This window comes from Ambystoma mexicanum, chromosome 9, assembly GCF_040938575.1.
Source record: "Ambystoma mexicanum isolate Mex_15411 chromosome 9, UKY_AmexF1_1, whole genome shotgun sequence".
Taxonomy (NCBI): Eukaryota; Metazoa; Chordata; class Amphibia; order Caudata; family Ambystomatidae; genus Ambystoma; species Ambystoma mexicanum.
This window is the reverse complement of record NC_090931.1, coordinates 864,569,443-864,586,601: the sequence shown is the minus strand read 5'-3', so window position 1 is coordinate 864,586,601 and position 17,159 is coordinate 864,569,443. Positions and strand designations below refer to the sequence as shown.

Below are 17,159 nucleotides of genomic sequence, written 5' to 3'. Positions count from 1 at the left end.
GCCGAATGATGGAAAAGCAGAAAATACCTGAAGAAGTAAGCGGGACACCAAAAGGGGAGTGCTCAACAACTACAACCGAGAACGAAGTAACAAAAATCTATCCCTTAATGACCAGGCCAGCAGTAGGGTTTAGTGAACCCCTGTAAATACCAACCACCCCCACTGCTCAGGGCGGGGCAACAGCCCCCGAGCCTCCACCATATGACAAAGGAGGCCTGTACGGCCCCACAAGTGCGCCTCCTGAGGACATAGCACGTTTAACAGGCGATTTAAATCGCCAGCTAGGACACGCACAAATGGAAATAACGCGGTTAAGAGCTCTATGTGACAAAGGGCAAATGTTGCCAGGGGGAGGGGAGGTACCCCCGCTGTCACTGGCAGATCCCACACCCCCGATAGGGGCAGTAAGCAATGCAACCCCAGCAGCCTCGGTATCAGGGCAATCTATAGCATCGCAAGGGACGTCATCACAGCAAAGACAAGAACAAGAGTGGCAGTCAGGACAGTTCCTGTTCCAATTGAATAACAAGCCAGTAAGAATTATACGCCCAAACACACCGGAGAGTCAACAAATTGGAGATCTGGGTGAAAGACAAGGAAGCGAACCCAAGGAAAACTGGGAGGATAATAACGAGCTAGAGTCAGAGATAGAAGAAGTATGGGATGATTTAGATGAATACGAAGAGGCAGCTGCAGCAGAAGGTTCCCCACTGCCAAACTGCCGTTACCCAGACACACTATCACCACTATTATGGCAAGGTAGATTAAGACAACAAACAGGGAGGACAGGAAACATACTGGTAAGTAAAAAGAAAAAAGGGAGAACGAGCAAAACAGGAAAGAATCAGAAACTACAAATGCCACTGATACATAAAGGAGCAGGTAGGCCAAATTATATTCCGTGGGCCCAAATGGACAAAAACAACCTGTTAAAATTCCTCCCCCCGCTGACGGGAGGAGCAGGTAAGTGGAAACATGTATTTGAGAAGAACACGACAGGCGTGCTGTTAGCTATAGGTGATGTGAAAAGCTTATTAGTATCAGCAATCGGGGACCAAGCAGACACAATCTGGGAAAGGGCAGGGTTCCCGGGAATAACAATGAGCTGTGATCGCCACGATGGATCACCATTCAATAATGTTCGAGCACAAGTGTGGAATGCATTGCGGCATGCATTTCCAGACGTTCCAGATTTACATGCAGTGATGCAGTGCACGATGGAGGAGAACGAGGACCCTGCACAATTCATTTTGCGAGTGCAAGACTTATGGAGAAGCGAAACTGGTACGGCATGGAATCAATCAACAGCTTTATTTTATCATTAAAAAGGGTTGCCGAAAGAGGTGCAGAAGGCCTTGGACAAAATAGCTGGGATCGAAGCCAAAGGGTGGCCTGAAATTCAGAGAATAATTGTACACCATTGGAGGAGGATCAAAGAGAAAGAAAAGGAGATCACACAAAAGAGGCTAGCTGACGAAGCAAAATTAGTGCAGACAAAATTGGTGAAGGTCGCTTCCATTACTGCCAGTGTAACCGCAGACAGAGGAAACGAAGGAGAGGAAAACGCGGGAGGAAGACCCATTGGGATAGCAGCGCAGTGGGTTGGGGAGGACCAAGGACAGTGGAACGGAGAGGAATAGCCATGCCAAGGATCACAGTGGCAAAACAGGCCAGCCCAAGGAAGAGGTGGGTACCGTGGGCAGAGGGGAGGATATGGAGGAATGGTAAACAGAGGGTATGGTGGGCAAGGACCAAGAGGAGGACAACAGGGGTCATGTTGGAATTGTGGAAGATGGGGACATTATTCACGAGAATGTAGAATGCGACCATCAGGGTATTTTCAGCAGCAACAGCAGCAGCCCATGAACAATGGACAGGGGTTGGGCTGCCCACACCCAGGTAGCCCTTGTGGAGCTCCAATGGAGACAGGGGGACAACAAGATCAGTACTGCTATGACCCCCAAATGCAACAAAGACAGCCAGCCCTACAACAGCAGCAACAGCAGCAGCAGCCACAACAGCAAAACGCACTACAGCCCATGGCAAGACAAAACTCAGTAGGGAACATAAATAATAACCCTTTTGCAGTGGCCGCAAACGGTGCCCCTGCACCATTCCGTGGCGTAATGGTCGTAGGTGACAACATTTTTTCAGTGCCAGGTCAGCAAAGATACCAATACTAGGACAGCCCACAGGGAGCACTTGCGTGTCCAGTCCTATCCACCACACAAAGGGCAAATGAGGAACCACTAGTGGCGGCAGAGATAGGAAACAAGCAGTTTATCTTTATGGTAGACTCTGGAGCAGAAAAATCATGTCTCACAGAAGGGCGGTTTCAGCTCTCGGGAAGAAATTTGGAGACGCAGGAGTTGTGGGGCAAACGAGGATGTAAACAATCAGCCACAGACCTCATTTGGAGACAAGAAACAACAGGCAAGGTAGTGATGCCTGTAGAATTATTAGAAGTAGCGTTCCAACAACTGCATTTCCCAGCTCACGTTGCAAAACAACACATCGCCTCAGACATTCAGGAGGATTGGTTTGTTCCCAATCTGCACGAATACTTGTCTAAAATTTGTGATTGAATGTACTACATGCCAAACTTACAATTCAGGAATGACATTACGAACTCTGCGTGGCACTTTGCCACGCCCTACAGGTCCATTCACAGAACTACATATCGACTACGCCGATATGGGAGAAAGATGTAATGGAGCGAGATACTTCATTGTGGGGGTATGCCCTTTTTCACGGTGGGTGGAAGCGGGCCCCTGTCCCCATCCTGATGCAAAATGTGCTGCCAAGTTCCTTGTGCAAGAAGTATTCTCGCGGTGAGCAATATGTGAGGTGATCCGTTCAGACAACGGCACGCACTTTGTGAATGATCTCTTCAAAGAAGTAATCTCCCTTCTGGGGTTGAAACATAAACTATGTTCGATTTATCATCCAATGGCCAATGGAGTTGTGGAGAGGATCAACGGGCTGCTCAAAAGCAATTTATCGAAATTATGCAGCATGTTGAAAAAAAATTGGGTATATTGTCTGCCCCTAGCACTGTTCCAATTCAGAAATCAACCATGCAAGGATCACCATTTAAGCCAGCACGAAATCGTGACGGGGAGAAGAATGCACATGCCGCTCTCTCCTGTTAGGAGGGCGTCTGATGCACACAGGGCTGCCACAGTGCTGGGGGAAGAGTTTAAGGAATACCTAGCACAACTAACGCACGCAGTACACAGCATAGCAAAACAAATTGCTCTGCCGTTTACTGAAGATGTAGCAACAGACACCTCCATGTCGGCAGCAGATAGCCCGGAGGGGCCTTTAATGCCAGGGGAACTATGTTAGAAGTTTTGTAAGAAGGTGGAATTCACCAAGATTTCATGGTCCATACACAGTGGTGTACAGCACCCCAACTGCAGTTAAAGTGAAGGGACTGAAATACTGGGTGCCCCTATCGGACGTGAGAAGGGCGCACAGTGTCGCACTTCCCCAAAATGAAACAGACTGTGTGGATGGCATCGCTAACACAGTCTGAAACGATGAAAACTGCAACTAAGACAGGGAAAGAATAGTGAAAAAGCAAAATGTTTTTTTTATATATTCTGTCTTTCTCTCTCTCTCTCTTTTTTCTTTTCTCCTTTTAAATCTCATATGAATCGTGTTATTTTTTCTATTTTTCTTCATTGTTTTTATGATAAATGGAAAGAAATTGTTAAATGCCTAATTGAGCAAAAAGATGAAAAAGAATGAACAAATGCAAATATGTTTCTTTTCATGATGACTTAACGAATTTGTCTCGCCCACATAGGTTCAACATGAGCCAATGCGATGAAACGGCTGAGCAGGCTGAAATGTTAGATAGAAATAGGGATGCCACTAGGGCCAGTAGATTAAGTAATGTGGAATGCGTTATAAAATATGCTGCCATACTATTTGCAATAATGATGTTTTATTTTATTTGGTATAATGTTGTTTTATTTGTGGCAAATGAAATGAACAAAGGGGGAAACGGGGCTGATATGACAAAACCAGGGTCTAAACTAATATGGACTGGAGTAACAACCATTTTGAAGGACACTTATAATGTTGAATCAAATAGCATAAATGCAACACCACCCTATGTACAATTACACATGAACAAAACTGCTATTCCATTGTTGAGTAATACTATGGATAAGGAAATAAAGCTTGGATGGAATGTAAATGACGATTACTATTGGTTGACTAACTCCAGAAATACAAGCATACACACACACACACCGCACCAGAAACCACTACTGAATACACACATGTCACCATGAACAACATTGATGATGCATGGTTCAGAATATTCCCGCTGCAATTTCAACGAGTTGGTACCCAATTAAAAAACAAAAGAAGGAATAGAAAAAGGGGGGCGGGAAAAAACAGATATGATATTTATCACAATCTGGGGTTAGATGAAATAGAGGACCCCCGACACCCTGACCAATCAAATAAATGGTATTCAGACATGAGCGCCGCAGCAAAGCAAGCAAGTAATGAAAGTTGCTACATGTGCTCACTTATTCCTCATGCAACTGGAACCCCAAATATGTTAGTTCCACAGAAAGTACCCTTGTCTGAGGCCCAATGTTTGATTCATCTGATGCTTTGTAGAATAAAAAAGACATTTCAGGCACACACAGTCGCCATGGAAAAATTGGAAAACGAACAAACATGCACCAGCAGACGACAAGGAGTAATCTGCCTCCAAGAGCCATTTTTCATCATAAAAGGGACAAGTTATGCAGACGACAAGTGGCATGATGAAAGCTGAGGGGCTTCGAGGGCTGCCAGACAAAACATACGAGTGGGCAAAAGAAACGTGCATCCCCATCTGGTCACAGCATATCACCAAGCTGACATGGGTCACACCCCTGGAGAGACCCATAAAGATTCAAAGGGAAATACCGCACGAACTTTGCTTCCATGGAGAAGGGAAGGTGAATATGGGAACCGAACAGCAGTGTAATAAGACCAGATATGAAGAAAGGCACTGCTGCATTAATGGACATATACTGGATCTGTGGCAAACAAGCTTACCTGCATCTCCCAGCATCCTGGAGGGGCACTTGTGCCCTAGCCACACTTCACTCAGCACTAATGGTGATACCAGAGAGCCACGTTCAGTTTACAGCAAGGCCTTCGGCTGACAGTTCGACAGCAGGCCAATCAGCTGACATATCGGCAGCAGGGCAATCGGCTGAACCATTGACAGCGCCCGATGAGACAATCACGGAGCCCCCAGCATACGAACTATTGTCAGAAGAAACATTGAGAACCAAGTTGTCACGCAGCAAAAGATCCAATTATATTTCGTCCAAATCGTCAGAACTCCTTGCTGAAATCCCACAGCAGTACAAGCTTTTCTCATCTGCAGAGACATTTTTTGCATCATTTCTAGCGCCAGGCGTTCAAGCAAGGACAAACGCGAAATGGCTGAAGATAACACGCTGGGAGCTCATCCAGCTGGCTAACGACACTGAAGAAGGATTCAACATCATAAAAATAGAGCTCTGTGCACTGCGCCTGATGACGATGCAAAACAGATACGTCTTAGATCTTATTACGGCGATGGACGCGGTGTTTGCAAAAAATTGGGGGGGCATGTTGCACGTTCGTACCAACTTCAGATGCTGATAACGGGACACTGTCACACGTGATAACAGCAGTACATAATTTAGGAGAAAGAATGAGAGCAGAAGGTGGAGCAGACAACAACACGTGGTTCGACAATCTGTTCAGCTGGACACCATCATGGGTGAACATAGCAGCGAAGATACTCATTCCCATTATTGTCTTTCTTTTCCTAATATTCTGTGTGTGCCAACTGGGACTAAGATTCTGTGAAAATAATATGCCTAATTCAGCGATGATGATGGTAACAGTGGGCCGACAAACAACGGTGGCTACCATGATAGATGCCCAAGTACAAACTGGAGAATACACCACACGCAGTATAGAATGACTTCCATCTATAGGCAGTATGGGGACGTGGTCGATAGTCTACATCACACTACCATTAAAGAACCAAAGAACTTGCTGTGGTATAACAAGGTTTGGAGAGATTTAGATGGGGATGGTGGGATATACTTAATGGTCACCCCAGAAGAATACGCAAGAAGAGGTAACAGCTTAAGAAGTGTGTGCAAAGCATGGATGCCAATAAAGGGTACACCCGCTTGGGATGAGGCTGTGGCTGAGGCTGAACGCTACCGAAGGGAGAACATAAAGAACGAGATAAGTAGTTTGTTACTTTAGATGTAACGAAAGGGGGGAATGTATGGGAGTGAGGGGTCCCCAGGCCCCCTCGCGCCGTACACTCCTCAGTACAAGGCTTGGACCACATGCCTCCGGTAGTGGGATTGCCCCTTGCCCTTATATAAAGTTAACCACGGTTGACCGCTACATAGAAGGGACTACTGAGTAGGACACGGGGCATCCATCTTTTGTGCCCCCTTTCGACTCCATCTTGGGTAAACAGGCCTCACTGTGATAGTACAGCAATGCTCAGCTCCCCTTCCACCGCAGCAGCCAAGGACAGACACACACACACACACAAGGCGCGCAGGCAGCTGGCTGGCCCCCACCCTTGCACTCCCCCTGCGAAGGAAAGCTCTGCGCTCCCATTCTCACGCAGAAGCCGGAGAAAGTTGCAACAACCAATATGATACAGTTTTCTTCCTCTGAGATCACTGCTAGCATGAGAACCAGCATGTGAACCAGGATGAGCTAAGCACTTTCTGCTTGTTCGCCCCCATAGACGTGCAAGCCACCCACCCCATTTGGAACAATTTATTGCCATCTTGACCCTGCGCTCCCTGTAAGTATTTCTTTCAAGTGCCAGACCCTCGCCTGTGCTGTGAAACTCACCCAACACACCCACTACTAACCTTAAGCATTTTACTACAATATATGTTTTTTCTCATACTAATAGGTTTGAAGTTTAGGAGATATGTGAAACACAGCTTGATTCTTTTTACATGCACAATAAAGGTCAAGGCCTCTAATTAAAGCCACGAATGACCCAATTGTTCTGACAATAATTATTATGTGTAACTTGTGTAGAAATATGAAAAGTAGCATAAAATGTTTTAGATAATTTGTTATTTAGTGTTTTTCGAATGCAACATATTAGCTTAGGTAGTGACCACAGTGACCGGACCCTGACCTGCGTGGAGCATAAGATATTTGACGTCCGTCATCTCGTCAGCCACTCAGCCAACCAGAAGGAAGAGATGCCACCCACACCTACAGCAGCACACCGCCTGGCCAATCGGGTCCATTTAGCACTTTTTGTTAGAGTTACTTTAATTGATATATATACGAGTATGATGTAAATGTTTGGTAGGGGTTTCTTGGGTTATTTCCTAGCTGGAGAAATAAACCATCCTTTGAACTCTTGCAGCCGGGTCTCAGTGCCTCCGTCCCCGACAGGGGTGGTTATTTTATTTTTTCTCACACGTAGTAAGCCGGGGAAAGGCACCTACAAGGGCCAAAGGTATAGTTGAATTTTCAGAATGAGCTAGAATGTCAAGTAATAATCTCGAATTAGAGGATGCATTCTATTCTTTAATGAATGCAGATTGATTGCGATGAATACGATTTGGAAGAAAAGATTCTAAGCGTTTAGCGAGCATTTTGGCATACAATCCGAATTAATAAGCGAAATGGGGCGATCATTTTTGACATTCGAGGGGTCTTCATCAGGTTTGGGAAAAAGAATGAGGAGGGCTTCACTAAAAGATCCAAGACTTTGTCCTATACTAATAAAGTGGGAATATAATTCTAAGAGTTTAGGAGCAATATAATCAATACATGTTTTGTAAAAATCTACAGGAAAACCACCTGGGCCTGGGGCTTTATTAGGTTTAAGATCGTATATGGCTTGTTTAATTTCAAAAATAGTAATGGGAGAATTAAGAGAATAAGTATCAACTGAATCATTTGTATCAATGTTCTTCAAAATTTGGAAAAACAAATTGATATTTTCGGAGTTAATGGAAGAATCATCTGAGTATAGATTGGAGTAAAAGTGAGTGAAAGCATTGCTAATATCTTTTGGGTTAGATAATCTAGTAGCTTCGGGAGATGTTATCTGAGTAATCGATTTCTCTCTCTTTTTCTTGAGATATGAAGCTAACATTTTGCTAGCTTTATTAGAGTTATATATTTTTGTTTTTGATCTGAGGATAGAGTTGGCAGCCTTATCTGTACATGTTTTAATGAATTCTGTGCGTTCCTTAGTAAGGATTTTTAGTATACTTGGGTCTGGATTAGCATAATATGATTTTTTAAGGTCTTTTTATTAAAGCTAAAGAAGATTTGTGAGCATGTTCGGCCTGCCTTTTTTTAGTGGCTACAAATTGTATGATAAAGCCTTGTAAGGAGGCTTTGAAGGCATCCCAATTGTTGTGTACAGACTTATTTTGAGGAAGTTAATTAAAAAAGAATTCTTCAATGAATAAGTTGGTTTTTTCAATGAAGGTTTGATCTTTTAGAAGGAATGAATTACATTTCCATCTCAGTGAGAATTTGTTAGAGGGGGACCATTCAAGTACTGTAGGGACAATAGCATGATCGGCTAAAGTTATGGGAACCATTTCTGAGTTTAAGATAGAGGGAGCTAATGATGCATTAACAAAAATATAATCAAGTCTCGGAAAGGATTGATGAGGCGGGGAGTAGAAAGAAAAGTCTGTCATTTGAGTATGGCAGAAACGCCATGTATCTAATAGATTGAGATTTGTATTAAATTTAGGAAGCTCTTACGAGATTTGGAGTTTACAAAGTTTGAATTTGATTTCTGGTCTAGAGCAAAATCAACAATCTGATTCATATCCCCACTGAAAATAAGGTTATCAAAAGACTTTAACGAAAGTTAAGTGAGTAATAATGACCAAAAGGAGGGATTAGGTGCATTCGGGCCATAAACATTGATAATGGTTGCAGGAAGATTATTAATAATACTCTCAATTATAATCCATCTGCCTTCTGGATCCTTTTCTTCATTGATTATGGTGAAATTCAGACGTTTGTGGACTAATATAGACACTCCAGCTTTTTTATCAACAGCATTAGCTAATAATGTATGGCTAGACCAGTAGGTTTTGATCTTAAGATTTTCTTCATCAGAACTTAAGTGGGTTTCTTGCAAGCAAATAATATCCGATTTTTGTTTAGAAAGCAAATAGATAATCTTGCTGCATTTAATAGGATGTCCTAACCCCTTAGCATTCCATGTACTAATCTTAATAGACATAGGGAGTCAATAATATGAGGTTTCCTGAAGGAACCAGTAAAAATAAAATACATTCATAGAAAACATTGCTTAATTACATTATTAGATAGATTAATTGGACATTGGAATATATGCAATCGAAACCGAAAATGAGTATGGAACTTATAGGAAAGAACATAAGGAGGGGAAGACAACATAATAAGAAAGAGAGCAAGATAATATAAATGAAAGAAGTACTATGGTAATTAAGTTACGTAATGACAAAGTTGAGAAGTAGTTGTCCAAAACAAAAGAAAAAAAATAAGAATAATAATCTCATAGGGGATGCCGGGTGTGAAGATGGAAAAAGCATAACCGAGAGAGATGGAGAAAATAGAGAGTATCAAGGTATAGATAAGGATTAGACATATCAGAAAATCTGGATAGTTATTAAGAAATGATAATTATCAAGTTCAGATGTGGAAACAGAGTAATCTATTAATCAAAATATATGGCAAGAAGCATGAACGTGCAAATCAGTTTGGTAATCAAGTAGTGAATGAAGGTTCTGCATTTTTTATTGGAGATGGCTCGAAGTGGAAGGTAACTCCAATAGGATAGAGGATGTTGACCTACTGCGTTTAGGAGTACATTTGATATGTTGATATTTTGGGAGTCTTAAAGGCTGTTGCTGGAGTAGGAGATTCCGATGAGGAATTTGTTACAGGTTTATAAGGTGATGCATCCATCTGGGTAGTTTGTAGAGCTTGGAGAAGATCATGTAATTTATCAGGATTTGTAAACTATTTGGTAGGACCATCAGGAATAGTAATAATCATCTTTGCTGGATCAAGTAGGCGATATATGATGTTAAGTGACTTGAGCGCTGGTCTTGTGTCCAGAAATCTCCTCCTTTTTGCCTGGGGAGCACTGGAAAAGTCAGAAGAGATGAAGATTTTTTAGTTTTGGAAGAAAATAGGAGATTTTTTCCTGACAGCTTGAAGGATTTGCCTTGTTCGTTGATATCGAAGAAAACATGCCATGATGGGTCTTGGTCAAGCATCTGTTCTGGCAAATCTAGATCTAATTCTATGGGTGTGTTGGATCTCAAGTGGTGGTGAGAATGCAATTCCAAGAATGGAGGGGATCCAATTTATAAAGAAATTGATGAGATCATCTCCTTCAGACTTTTCAGGAATGCCATAAAAACGGAGGTTATCCCTGCAATTCATGTCCTCCAATTCTGTAATTTCCCCCTCTAATTGTAGAATTTTGGTTTGCATACATTCCAAACCTTCAATCCTGTCTTCCACTGTACTGATTCTTTCTTTAGCTTCATCAATCCTACCAGTGAAGAGTTTAATGTCATTCTTGAAATCCTTTAATTCATCTTGTATAGAAGATGAGCGCCAATCTATTGAAGAGATCGAGGTACGTATGCTGCTGGGTTCTTGTAGAATTCTTTCCATTCAAGTATTGATGGATGTACTCTCTGATGACGACATTATTTGAATATTATAACAAGGATGGATACAAACGTGAAAAAGTACAGGTCAGGAGAGGTTAATATTGTAGAAAGAGACTAGTGAGGTAATCTCTGTCTAATACACAGTAGTCTTATGCTGCAGTAGGTGAACCAGGGTGCAGATTAACAAGGAAGAGGATAAAAGACTTGAGGAGATTTGATTTGATTTGATAATTATTCTCCTAGTTTAAATGATTTGGTAATTCTCAGCACGTCTATATTCGTTGTGCAAGTAAAATAAAGCTTATATTAGTAATAGCCTATTGATTGCATCCACATCCTTGAATAGTAAAGATGTATTTTTTCAGGAGAGTATTGGTGTTTTCCAGTATTAAATAAGGTGAGGTTCTTCAGAAAATGATTGAAAAAAATCAGTATAATAAGTAGCAATGATACATCTGTCTGCTGTATCAAGAAAATGCTCTGAAATGAGTCTGCAGGCCTTGTTGTAGAAGAAACGCGTACCTCTTTAAGAGCAGAGTTGCTTCTTCTGATCCGATCAGCTGATGCGATACATCAGGTGTCTCCCACTCGACGGTGCTGCTTGTGGCCTTAAGGTTTCCTTTCACGTGAACGCACTAATGCAAACATACGTATCCGAAAGTGGAATTCAGCAGATGTTCACCGCAAAAATTCACCGGTTTGTGAATGTTCATTCAGAATGTTAGGAGTTTATGTTTATAACGCGCAAAGCCGGTTTCATGAGGTAACGCATTCCAGTAGTATAACTGCGCGGTCTTATGTTATATAAAGAAAATAAACGTTGTAATTCATGGTGCCGCATCCGATACCTTCACAACGTTGAGAATGGTCGTCTGCTTCTTCATAACGTCAGAGAATGTTAATATTAATAAAGAAATAGAACTCTCTTTCTCCGGAGCCCCTCCGTCAAACGACTATCTTCTTTGCTGTTCGGCCACTCCCCCTCCTCAGAACAATTTCAAGGTGGTCTTCTGGCTTGAGGACCCTTCTTAAACTGTCTGCCATTTACAGTGTGATTTTGATGCAGCTTTTTCTTTAAATCATCTTTAATGGGCGAACCAAATGGAGTTTGCTGTTACACTCCCTTGCTGGCGCAACTTAACCTGGGATTTAGAGGTAGTTGTGCATGCTTAGGAGCAGCTTTGTGTAGAATGGCCGCTTGGCTTCTTCAGAAAAACATACAATTATACAGATGTGCACAGACAGAGACCCACACACACATGCATGTAAAAAAGTGCACAAACCCCTCACCTCTTTTTTTCCGTGTAAGGTACAAGTTCGAATAACTTCTGGTATTTGTCTCTGACGTGAATGAAGCATCCATGGGCATAATTAAAGAGGAACTCCATAGCCTGTAAACAAAAAAAAGAAAGCACGCCAGTCACTGTTCTGCACTCTTCTGATAGGCCTGACTCCCTCAGGGGCGTTTCCCATGCCCTCGGCGGCCTGCTTTAGTTCTGAGGATATACAGCTTCGCATTCAAGGCAGTCTGACGATTACATGCATGTGGGAGGTGCAAGGATCATCTCATTTCCACTGATGCTTTGAAAACATGGGGACTCCCAGCTCCTCCTGTGACTCGTTATCAAAGTGCATTAGATCTAAGCAGTATGACAGGTCTAGACGTAACCTGCACATCAAGTTCTGGAATCCGATATGGTGAGAAAAAGCTTTCCCTCCTTCTTAGACTTATAAAAAATAGTACATTAATACAGTATAATTTCTAACTGCAAATAAACCAATTGATTTTTGAGTGGGCACTGTTTTAAAATGTTCATATTATTAGTGTGGGCTTTTGTAGTGCAAAGGGAATGATCCTTGTTAACGGCTGGCTTAGACTTCCCAACGGGCAGCCAGTATGTCCCCAGATCAAGATAACTCAACTCTGAGGTCTTCAACTCCCATCTTTGAGAGTCCCAACGACACCAGGTGTTACCAGCAAACTATGTAAATACCTACCATTCCAATTTACAGTGTTCAAATGCATTCTGTGATGATATCCCAAAAACCTAGAGTAGACTTGGCTCTTAAGGCTTTGATCTACAACCATTTTTGATTTATGACTGGTGATGATTAAGGAAGCATTGAAAGGAATGTCAACGACAATGCCCCAGCTCTGAAGAAGCATGGAGGGCCCCAGTTGTTTTACGAATTCAACTCCAGGCGTGATGATATATTATTACCTAAAGAGTCGCAAGATTTGTCTTGCACTCTACAGATTTCAGATGGATCAAATTCAGTGGTGTCTCTGCTCCGCAGTTCAATGGGGTCTTGTTTATTCGTAGCGGCAGCTCTCCCATCAAATTCACTGGACACCACCCTTTACCCATCACCCAGTGGCTTTGATGACTTCAAAGAAGACCCCCATATCGATTCTTGATTTCGGATTGAGCAATGTCTGAAATGCTGTTTAAAAGTCAATATGTGCCAAACTCTGATGCCATCTTTTAACAATTATTTAATGCTCGCTGCCATAGACATATCACTTCATTGAGCTATTAATAACAAATGTCCATATCGATTCTTGATTTCGGATTGAACAATGTCTGAAATGCTGTTTAAAAGTCAATATGTGCCAAACTCTGATGCCATCTTTTAACAATTATTTAATTGCTCACTGCCATAGACATATCACTTCATTGAGCTATTAATAACAAATGTCACCATTATCTAACTCAGTGGGTATTCAGGAAGTGTGGTAGTCTGTTTCAGTACTATCAACTTTTTTGACCTACATATTGCTGACAGATACTGGCAACACATGCATTAACCCATATAACTATTGTATCTTACTTTACCTCTATCAGGTGATAGCCATTATTGTCACTTTTTTCCATTTAACATTAGGCCATCCTCTGACCATCTATGTTTAAGTTGATCTCTTTTTATGAGCGCAATGAACTCGTAGAAAACCTCGGCATGCACCTATGTACATTTCCCTCGTTGGACATAGTGCTCTCCTGTTTCAGTCCTCACCTCCTTAAAGACAGCCGATATGCTCTCTGATCGGTCCTTATAGAACAGGGGTATGTAGTCTGACAGGATGTGCAGAGCAAGACAGCCATTGGGTTTGAGGACGCGGTCCGCCTCCTTGAGGAACTTCTCCAGGTTGAACCAGTGGACGGCTGACGTCGAGGTGACCAGATCCACAGAGCTGTTTTCAAATGGGAGCTTTTCCGCCGTGGAGATTCTGCAATACAACATGAGAAGCTGCTAAATATGCACGCTCGGTCAAGACAGAAGAGATTCTTGCACCAAAAATAACCTATCCCTCTGCTGGGGAGGGCTGGCTCCTCTCATCCCTTGCACTTGGACTTTGAGGTGTATTGAGCTGATCTCTACAGATGCACGGGCCATGGGCTCCTCTTGTTACAGGCCATTGGAGGCTTGATCCCCAACAATATTTTCACACATGGGGCCTGGTTTGGTGAAAAGAGCAGGGATTAAGGAATGTGCTGACCAAGTGATGTAAACGCTTCAGCTGTGCTTTCCTTATTATAATTATAATTGTTCTTTAATAGCACGCTTAATACCAGCGAGTGGTTTCTAAATGTGGGATCTGGATTCGAACCTGTGTTGCGCTGCGTTGTCTTGCTTCCAAGACAAATGTGTTGCCCCTGAGCTATCCTTTCTTCCCCAAGGAGGAAATGTTGATGCTCACCGACCTCCAGAGACCCCCAGAGAATGTCTTTGAACCTGTAATCAACAAGTAGATAAGTACTATCAGGCGTAAGTTGAACGTTTCTCCAGGCAGAGAGTGGGGGGGTTGATATCTGTTCTCGGCCCGGGCTGCCCTCTGGAACAGCCTCCCTGCCTCTCTCAAACGTGAGAAGATCTTCCTTTTAGCTACCGCTTTCTCTCTCTCTCGCTCCCCTGCTGATGCTTCTGTCTGCTTCGCTAACTGGTTACCTGGCCACCCACTGAACCTCACGGGCAGTAGGATCCTGCAAAACCAGTAGCCCCTTTCACTGCCTCCGAACCTCCCAACCACTTAGGAACTGCATCTGCAAACCTACAGTCCCCCTGCACTTACATCTGCACTTACTTGAGCCACCTCCTGGCAACAGTTACTGCGTTTTTTTTGCCCACCGCCCCAGAACTTCTTCTCTTCCCTCCCCCTCGCACAATCTGAGAGAGACACGGCTTAGCAAGATCGCTTGCTTTGTCCTCCCTATTCTTCCCTTCCTTGACTTGTCGCACCTAGAAACACTTTTGTACAGGCGCGTTATAAATGACATATCATATCATAATATGCACTGGGAGACACGTGACATTCCCTCCCCCAAAACCCCTTCTTCGTTGTATATTAACGGCTTGATCTTCATCATTTGGAAAACTGACTCCCAAGGGTGTTGAAGGTAAAGGGCGCGGGAGGGGTGCAAGGCTGTCTAAACCTACCAGAAGTATGCATGTCATATTTTAGGGCTTCAGGAGAGGATTTATCTTTGAGGTTATTGGTGTAAAGTTATGGGACAGGTACTGATCAGTTGACGCTCAGTTTACAGCTCCTTCATCACTCCTGATGGAAGGAACATGGCACACACTGAGCAGCTGAGGCTGGAGGGGGTTTACAGAGAAAATTGGAGACTTTGACAAAATACGCAGAATAAAAAAATAAAAAAATGTCTCAAAATAACAAAATTATCATTTTTACTAGGAAACGTGTCCCCAGAGTCTGTCGTTGGACGGTATGCGACCCTCGGCTGGATAGAATCGAAATCTTGACCTATTTGGGCTTTAGCGTCTCTAATCGTTCATGAAGGGTGTTACAGGAGCAGAGACTTATAAGATCGAACCCTTACGAGTCCAGCTTCGACGTATTTATTGGTGCTTATATAAGTTTTCAAGTCTACCATTTATCAAATGTTATTCTGGGAAAATAGTGCCTGCTTTGATCTGTGGCATGGATACTATGGCGCTAGATCCTGCGGGGTCCTTAAATACACTGGAAGGCACTTTATTGAAGAGAAACGTAGGACCTGCATTATGTGTTCCTAATTGCGTCATAAGGTACGAGTTGGGTTTAATTTCCTTAAAAACCTTAGCACTCTGAAAAAAGCTGACCATGTACGTGAAGTGCGCATGCCCTCCACGAGAATTCCATGTGTGTGGATCTCGTGAGGGTTTCATTGGAGAACGTGCTGCTCTCATTGGTGCGTTTGCCTCATCTCTAGAATCCCTTTTAGAGAAATTGGTTCTGAAGTAGGGGAACTTTCCACTAATCCTTCTGCGACAAAGAAAAAGCTTTATTTGTGGGATTGGAGATGAACTACTGAACACATGGGAAATTACTCTCCTAGGTGTGAGCACTTACCCAGCTAATTGAAACTCTTTCCTGGCAGGAAGTCCTGATGTTTGTGCATGCATTTGAAATTAGACCAGTTAGCTACCTTACAATGCATAGGACCATGAACGGGCCTGGAAGCTCAGGAGAATCACTGTAGGGTATGTCGCAACGCTAATGAACCGGAAACGTTGCAACTTTGGGTTCTTTTTTGCGCACATTTCCCTAAGCTTAGAGTACAACATTTGTCTAAACGTATTAACCCTACTTTTATTGATGTGGGAGAACGTGTGTGGGCTTCTTTCATTGATGGAGAGAGCAACTCTTTGATTTTGGCTTTAACTAGGTTTTTAAAGCCTCTTTTCAGTATACCGGAGCGGTATATACAGGAGGGAAATAACTTAACATTTCATAATGGATTTTAAGATGAATTATACGAATATGGAAAGCAAATTAGATGGCACATATTTTAAGATTTTAGTAATAGATTTATATGATCTTGGTGGTGACATTTTTTAATGTATTTTGTTGGTTAGTAATATATTTGGAGGACCAGTATGACAATGATCTTGAATGATATTTTAAGAATATACAATATGTAATGTATATAGGAGCACTGTAAAATGTGTACTGTATGTCTTAATTTTGTGTAAGGTTTAAAAATAAAACCAATCACAATAAAAAAAAAATTTTTAAAACGTGTCAGCAGCCCCTGCTGTGGGAGAGTGCAGGCAAGCATTGGTGAACGCAGGGGTCTCCAAGTCATGCCAGCAAGAGCCATTCCACTCCATGTTTTCAGCAAATCCACACAAAACCGCACACACGAATATCGTGCTTCTAAACAGGTGTTATTTACATAGTTGCTACCATGAAATCCTGGTGTGAACAGGGACCTTCAAAGTCCAGACAGGGCCTTAACTGAAGTCCTCGATGCAGAGAGGCACCATTGCATCAGTGATTCATGGTGGGCAAAGCACTACATTGGCTTAAGTACTGAGATAGGAGCTACCATTGCAAAAGTGACAATCACTGGCTAGAGTCCTAACGGAATGGATGGGCACCAGGGCAGCAGCGACAATTAATTATAAGGTTGCATTGGTTGAGGACATTGTGTGTGTGTCAGA

At 42.6% G+C, this 17,159-nt stretch overlaps 1 protein-coding gene across 1 annotated transcript in view; it reads right to left on the bottom strand.

Annotated features, from left to right (window-relative positions):
- LOC138488707 (putative methyltransferase DDB_G0268948) overlaps window positions 1-17,159 on the bottom strand; it is a 67,399-nt gene that overhangs the window by 31,732 nt on the left and 18,508 nt on the right. The window contains exons 4-5 of the mRNA XM_069615947.1: window positions 13,728-13,941; window positions 12,003-12,103 (exon numbers count right to left, since the gene is read on the bottom strand). Coding sequence (XP_069472048.1) covers window positions 12,003-12,103; window positions 13,728-13,941 — 315 coding nt within the window. The remainder of the gene's footprint in view (window positions 1-12,002; window positions 12,104-13,727; window positions 13,942-17,159) is intronic.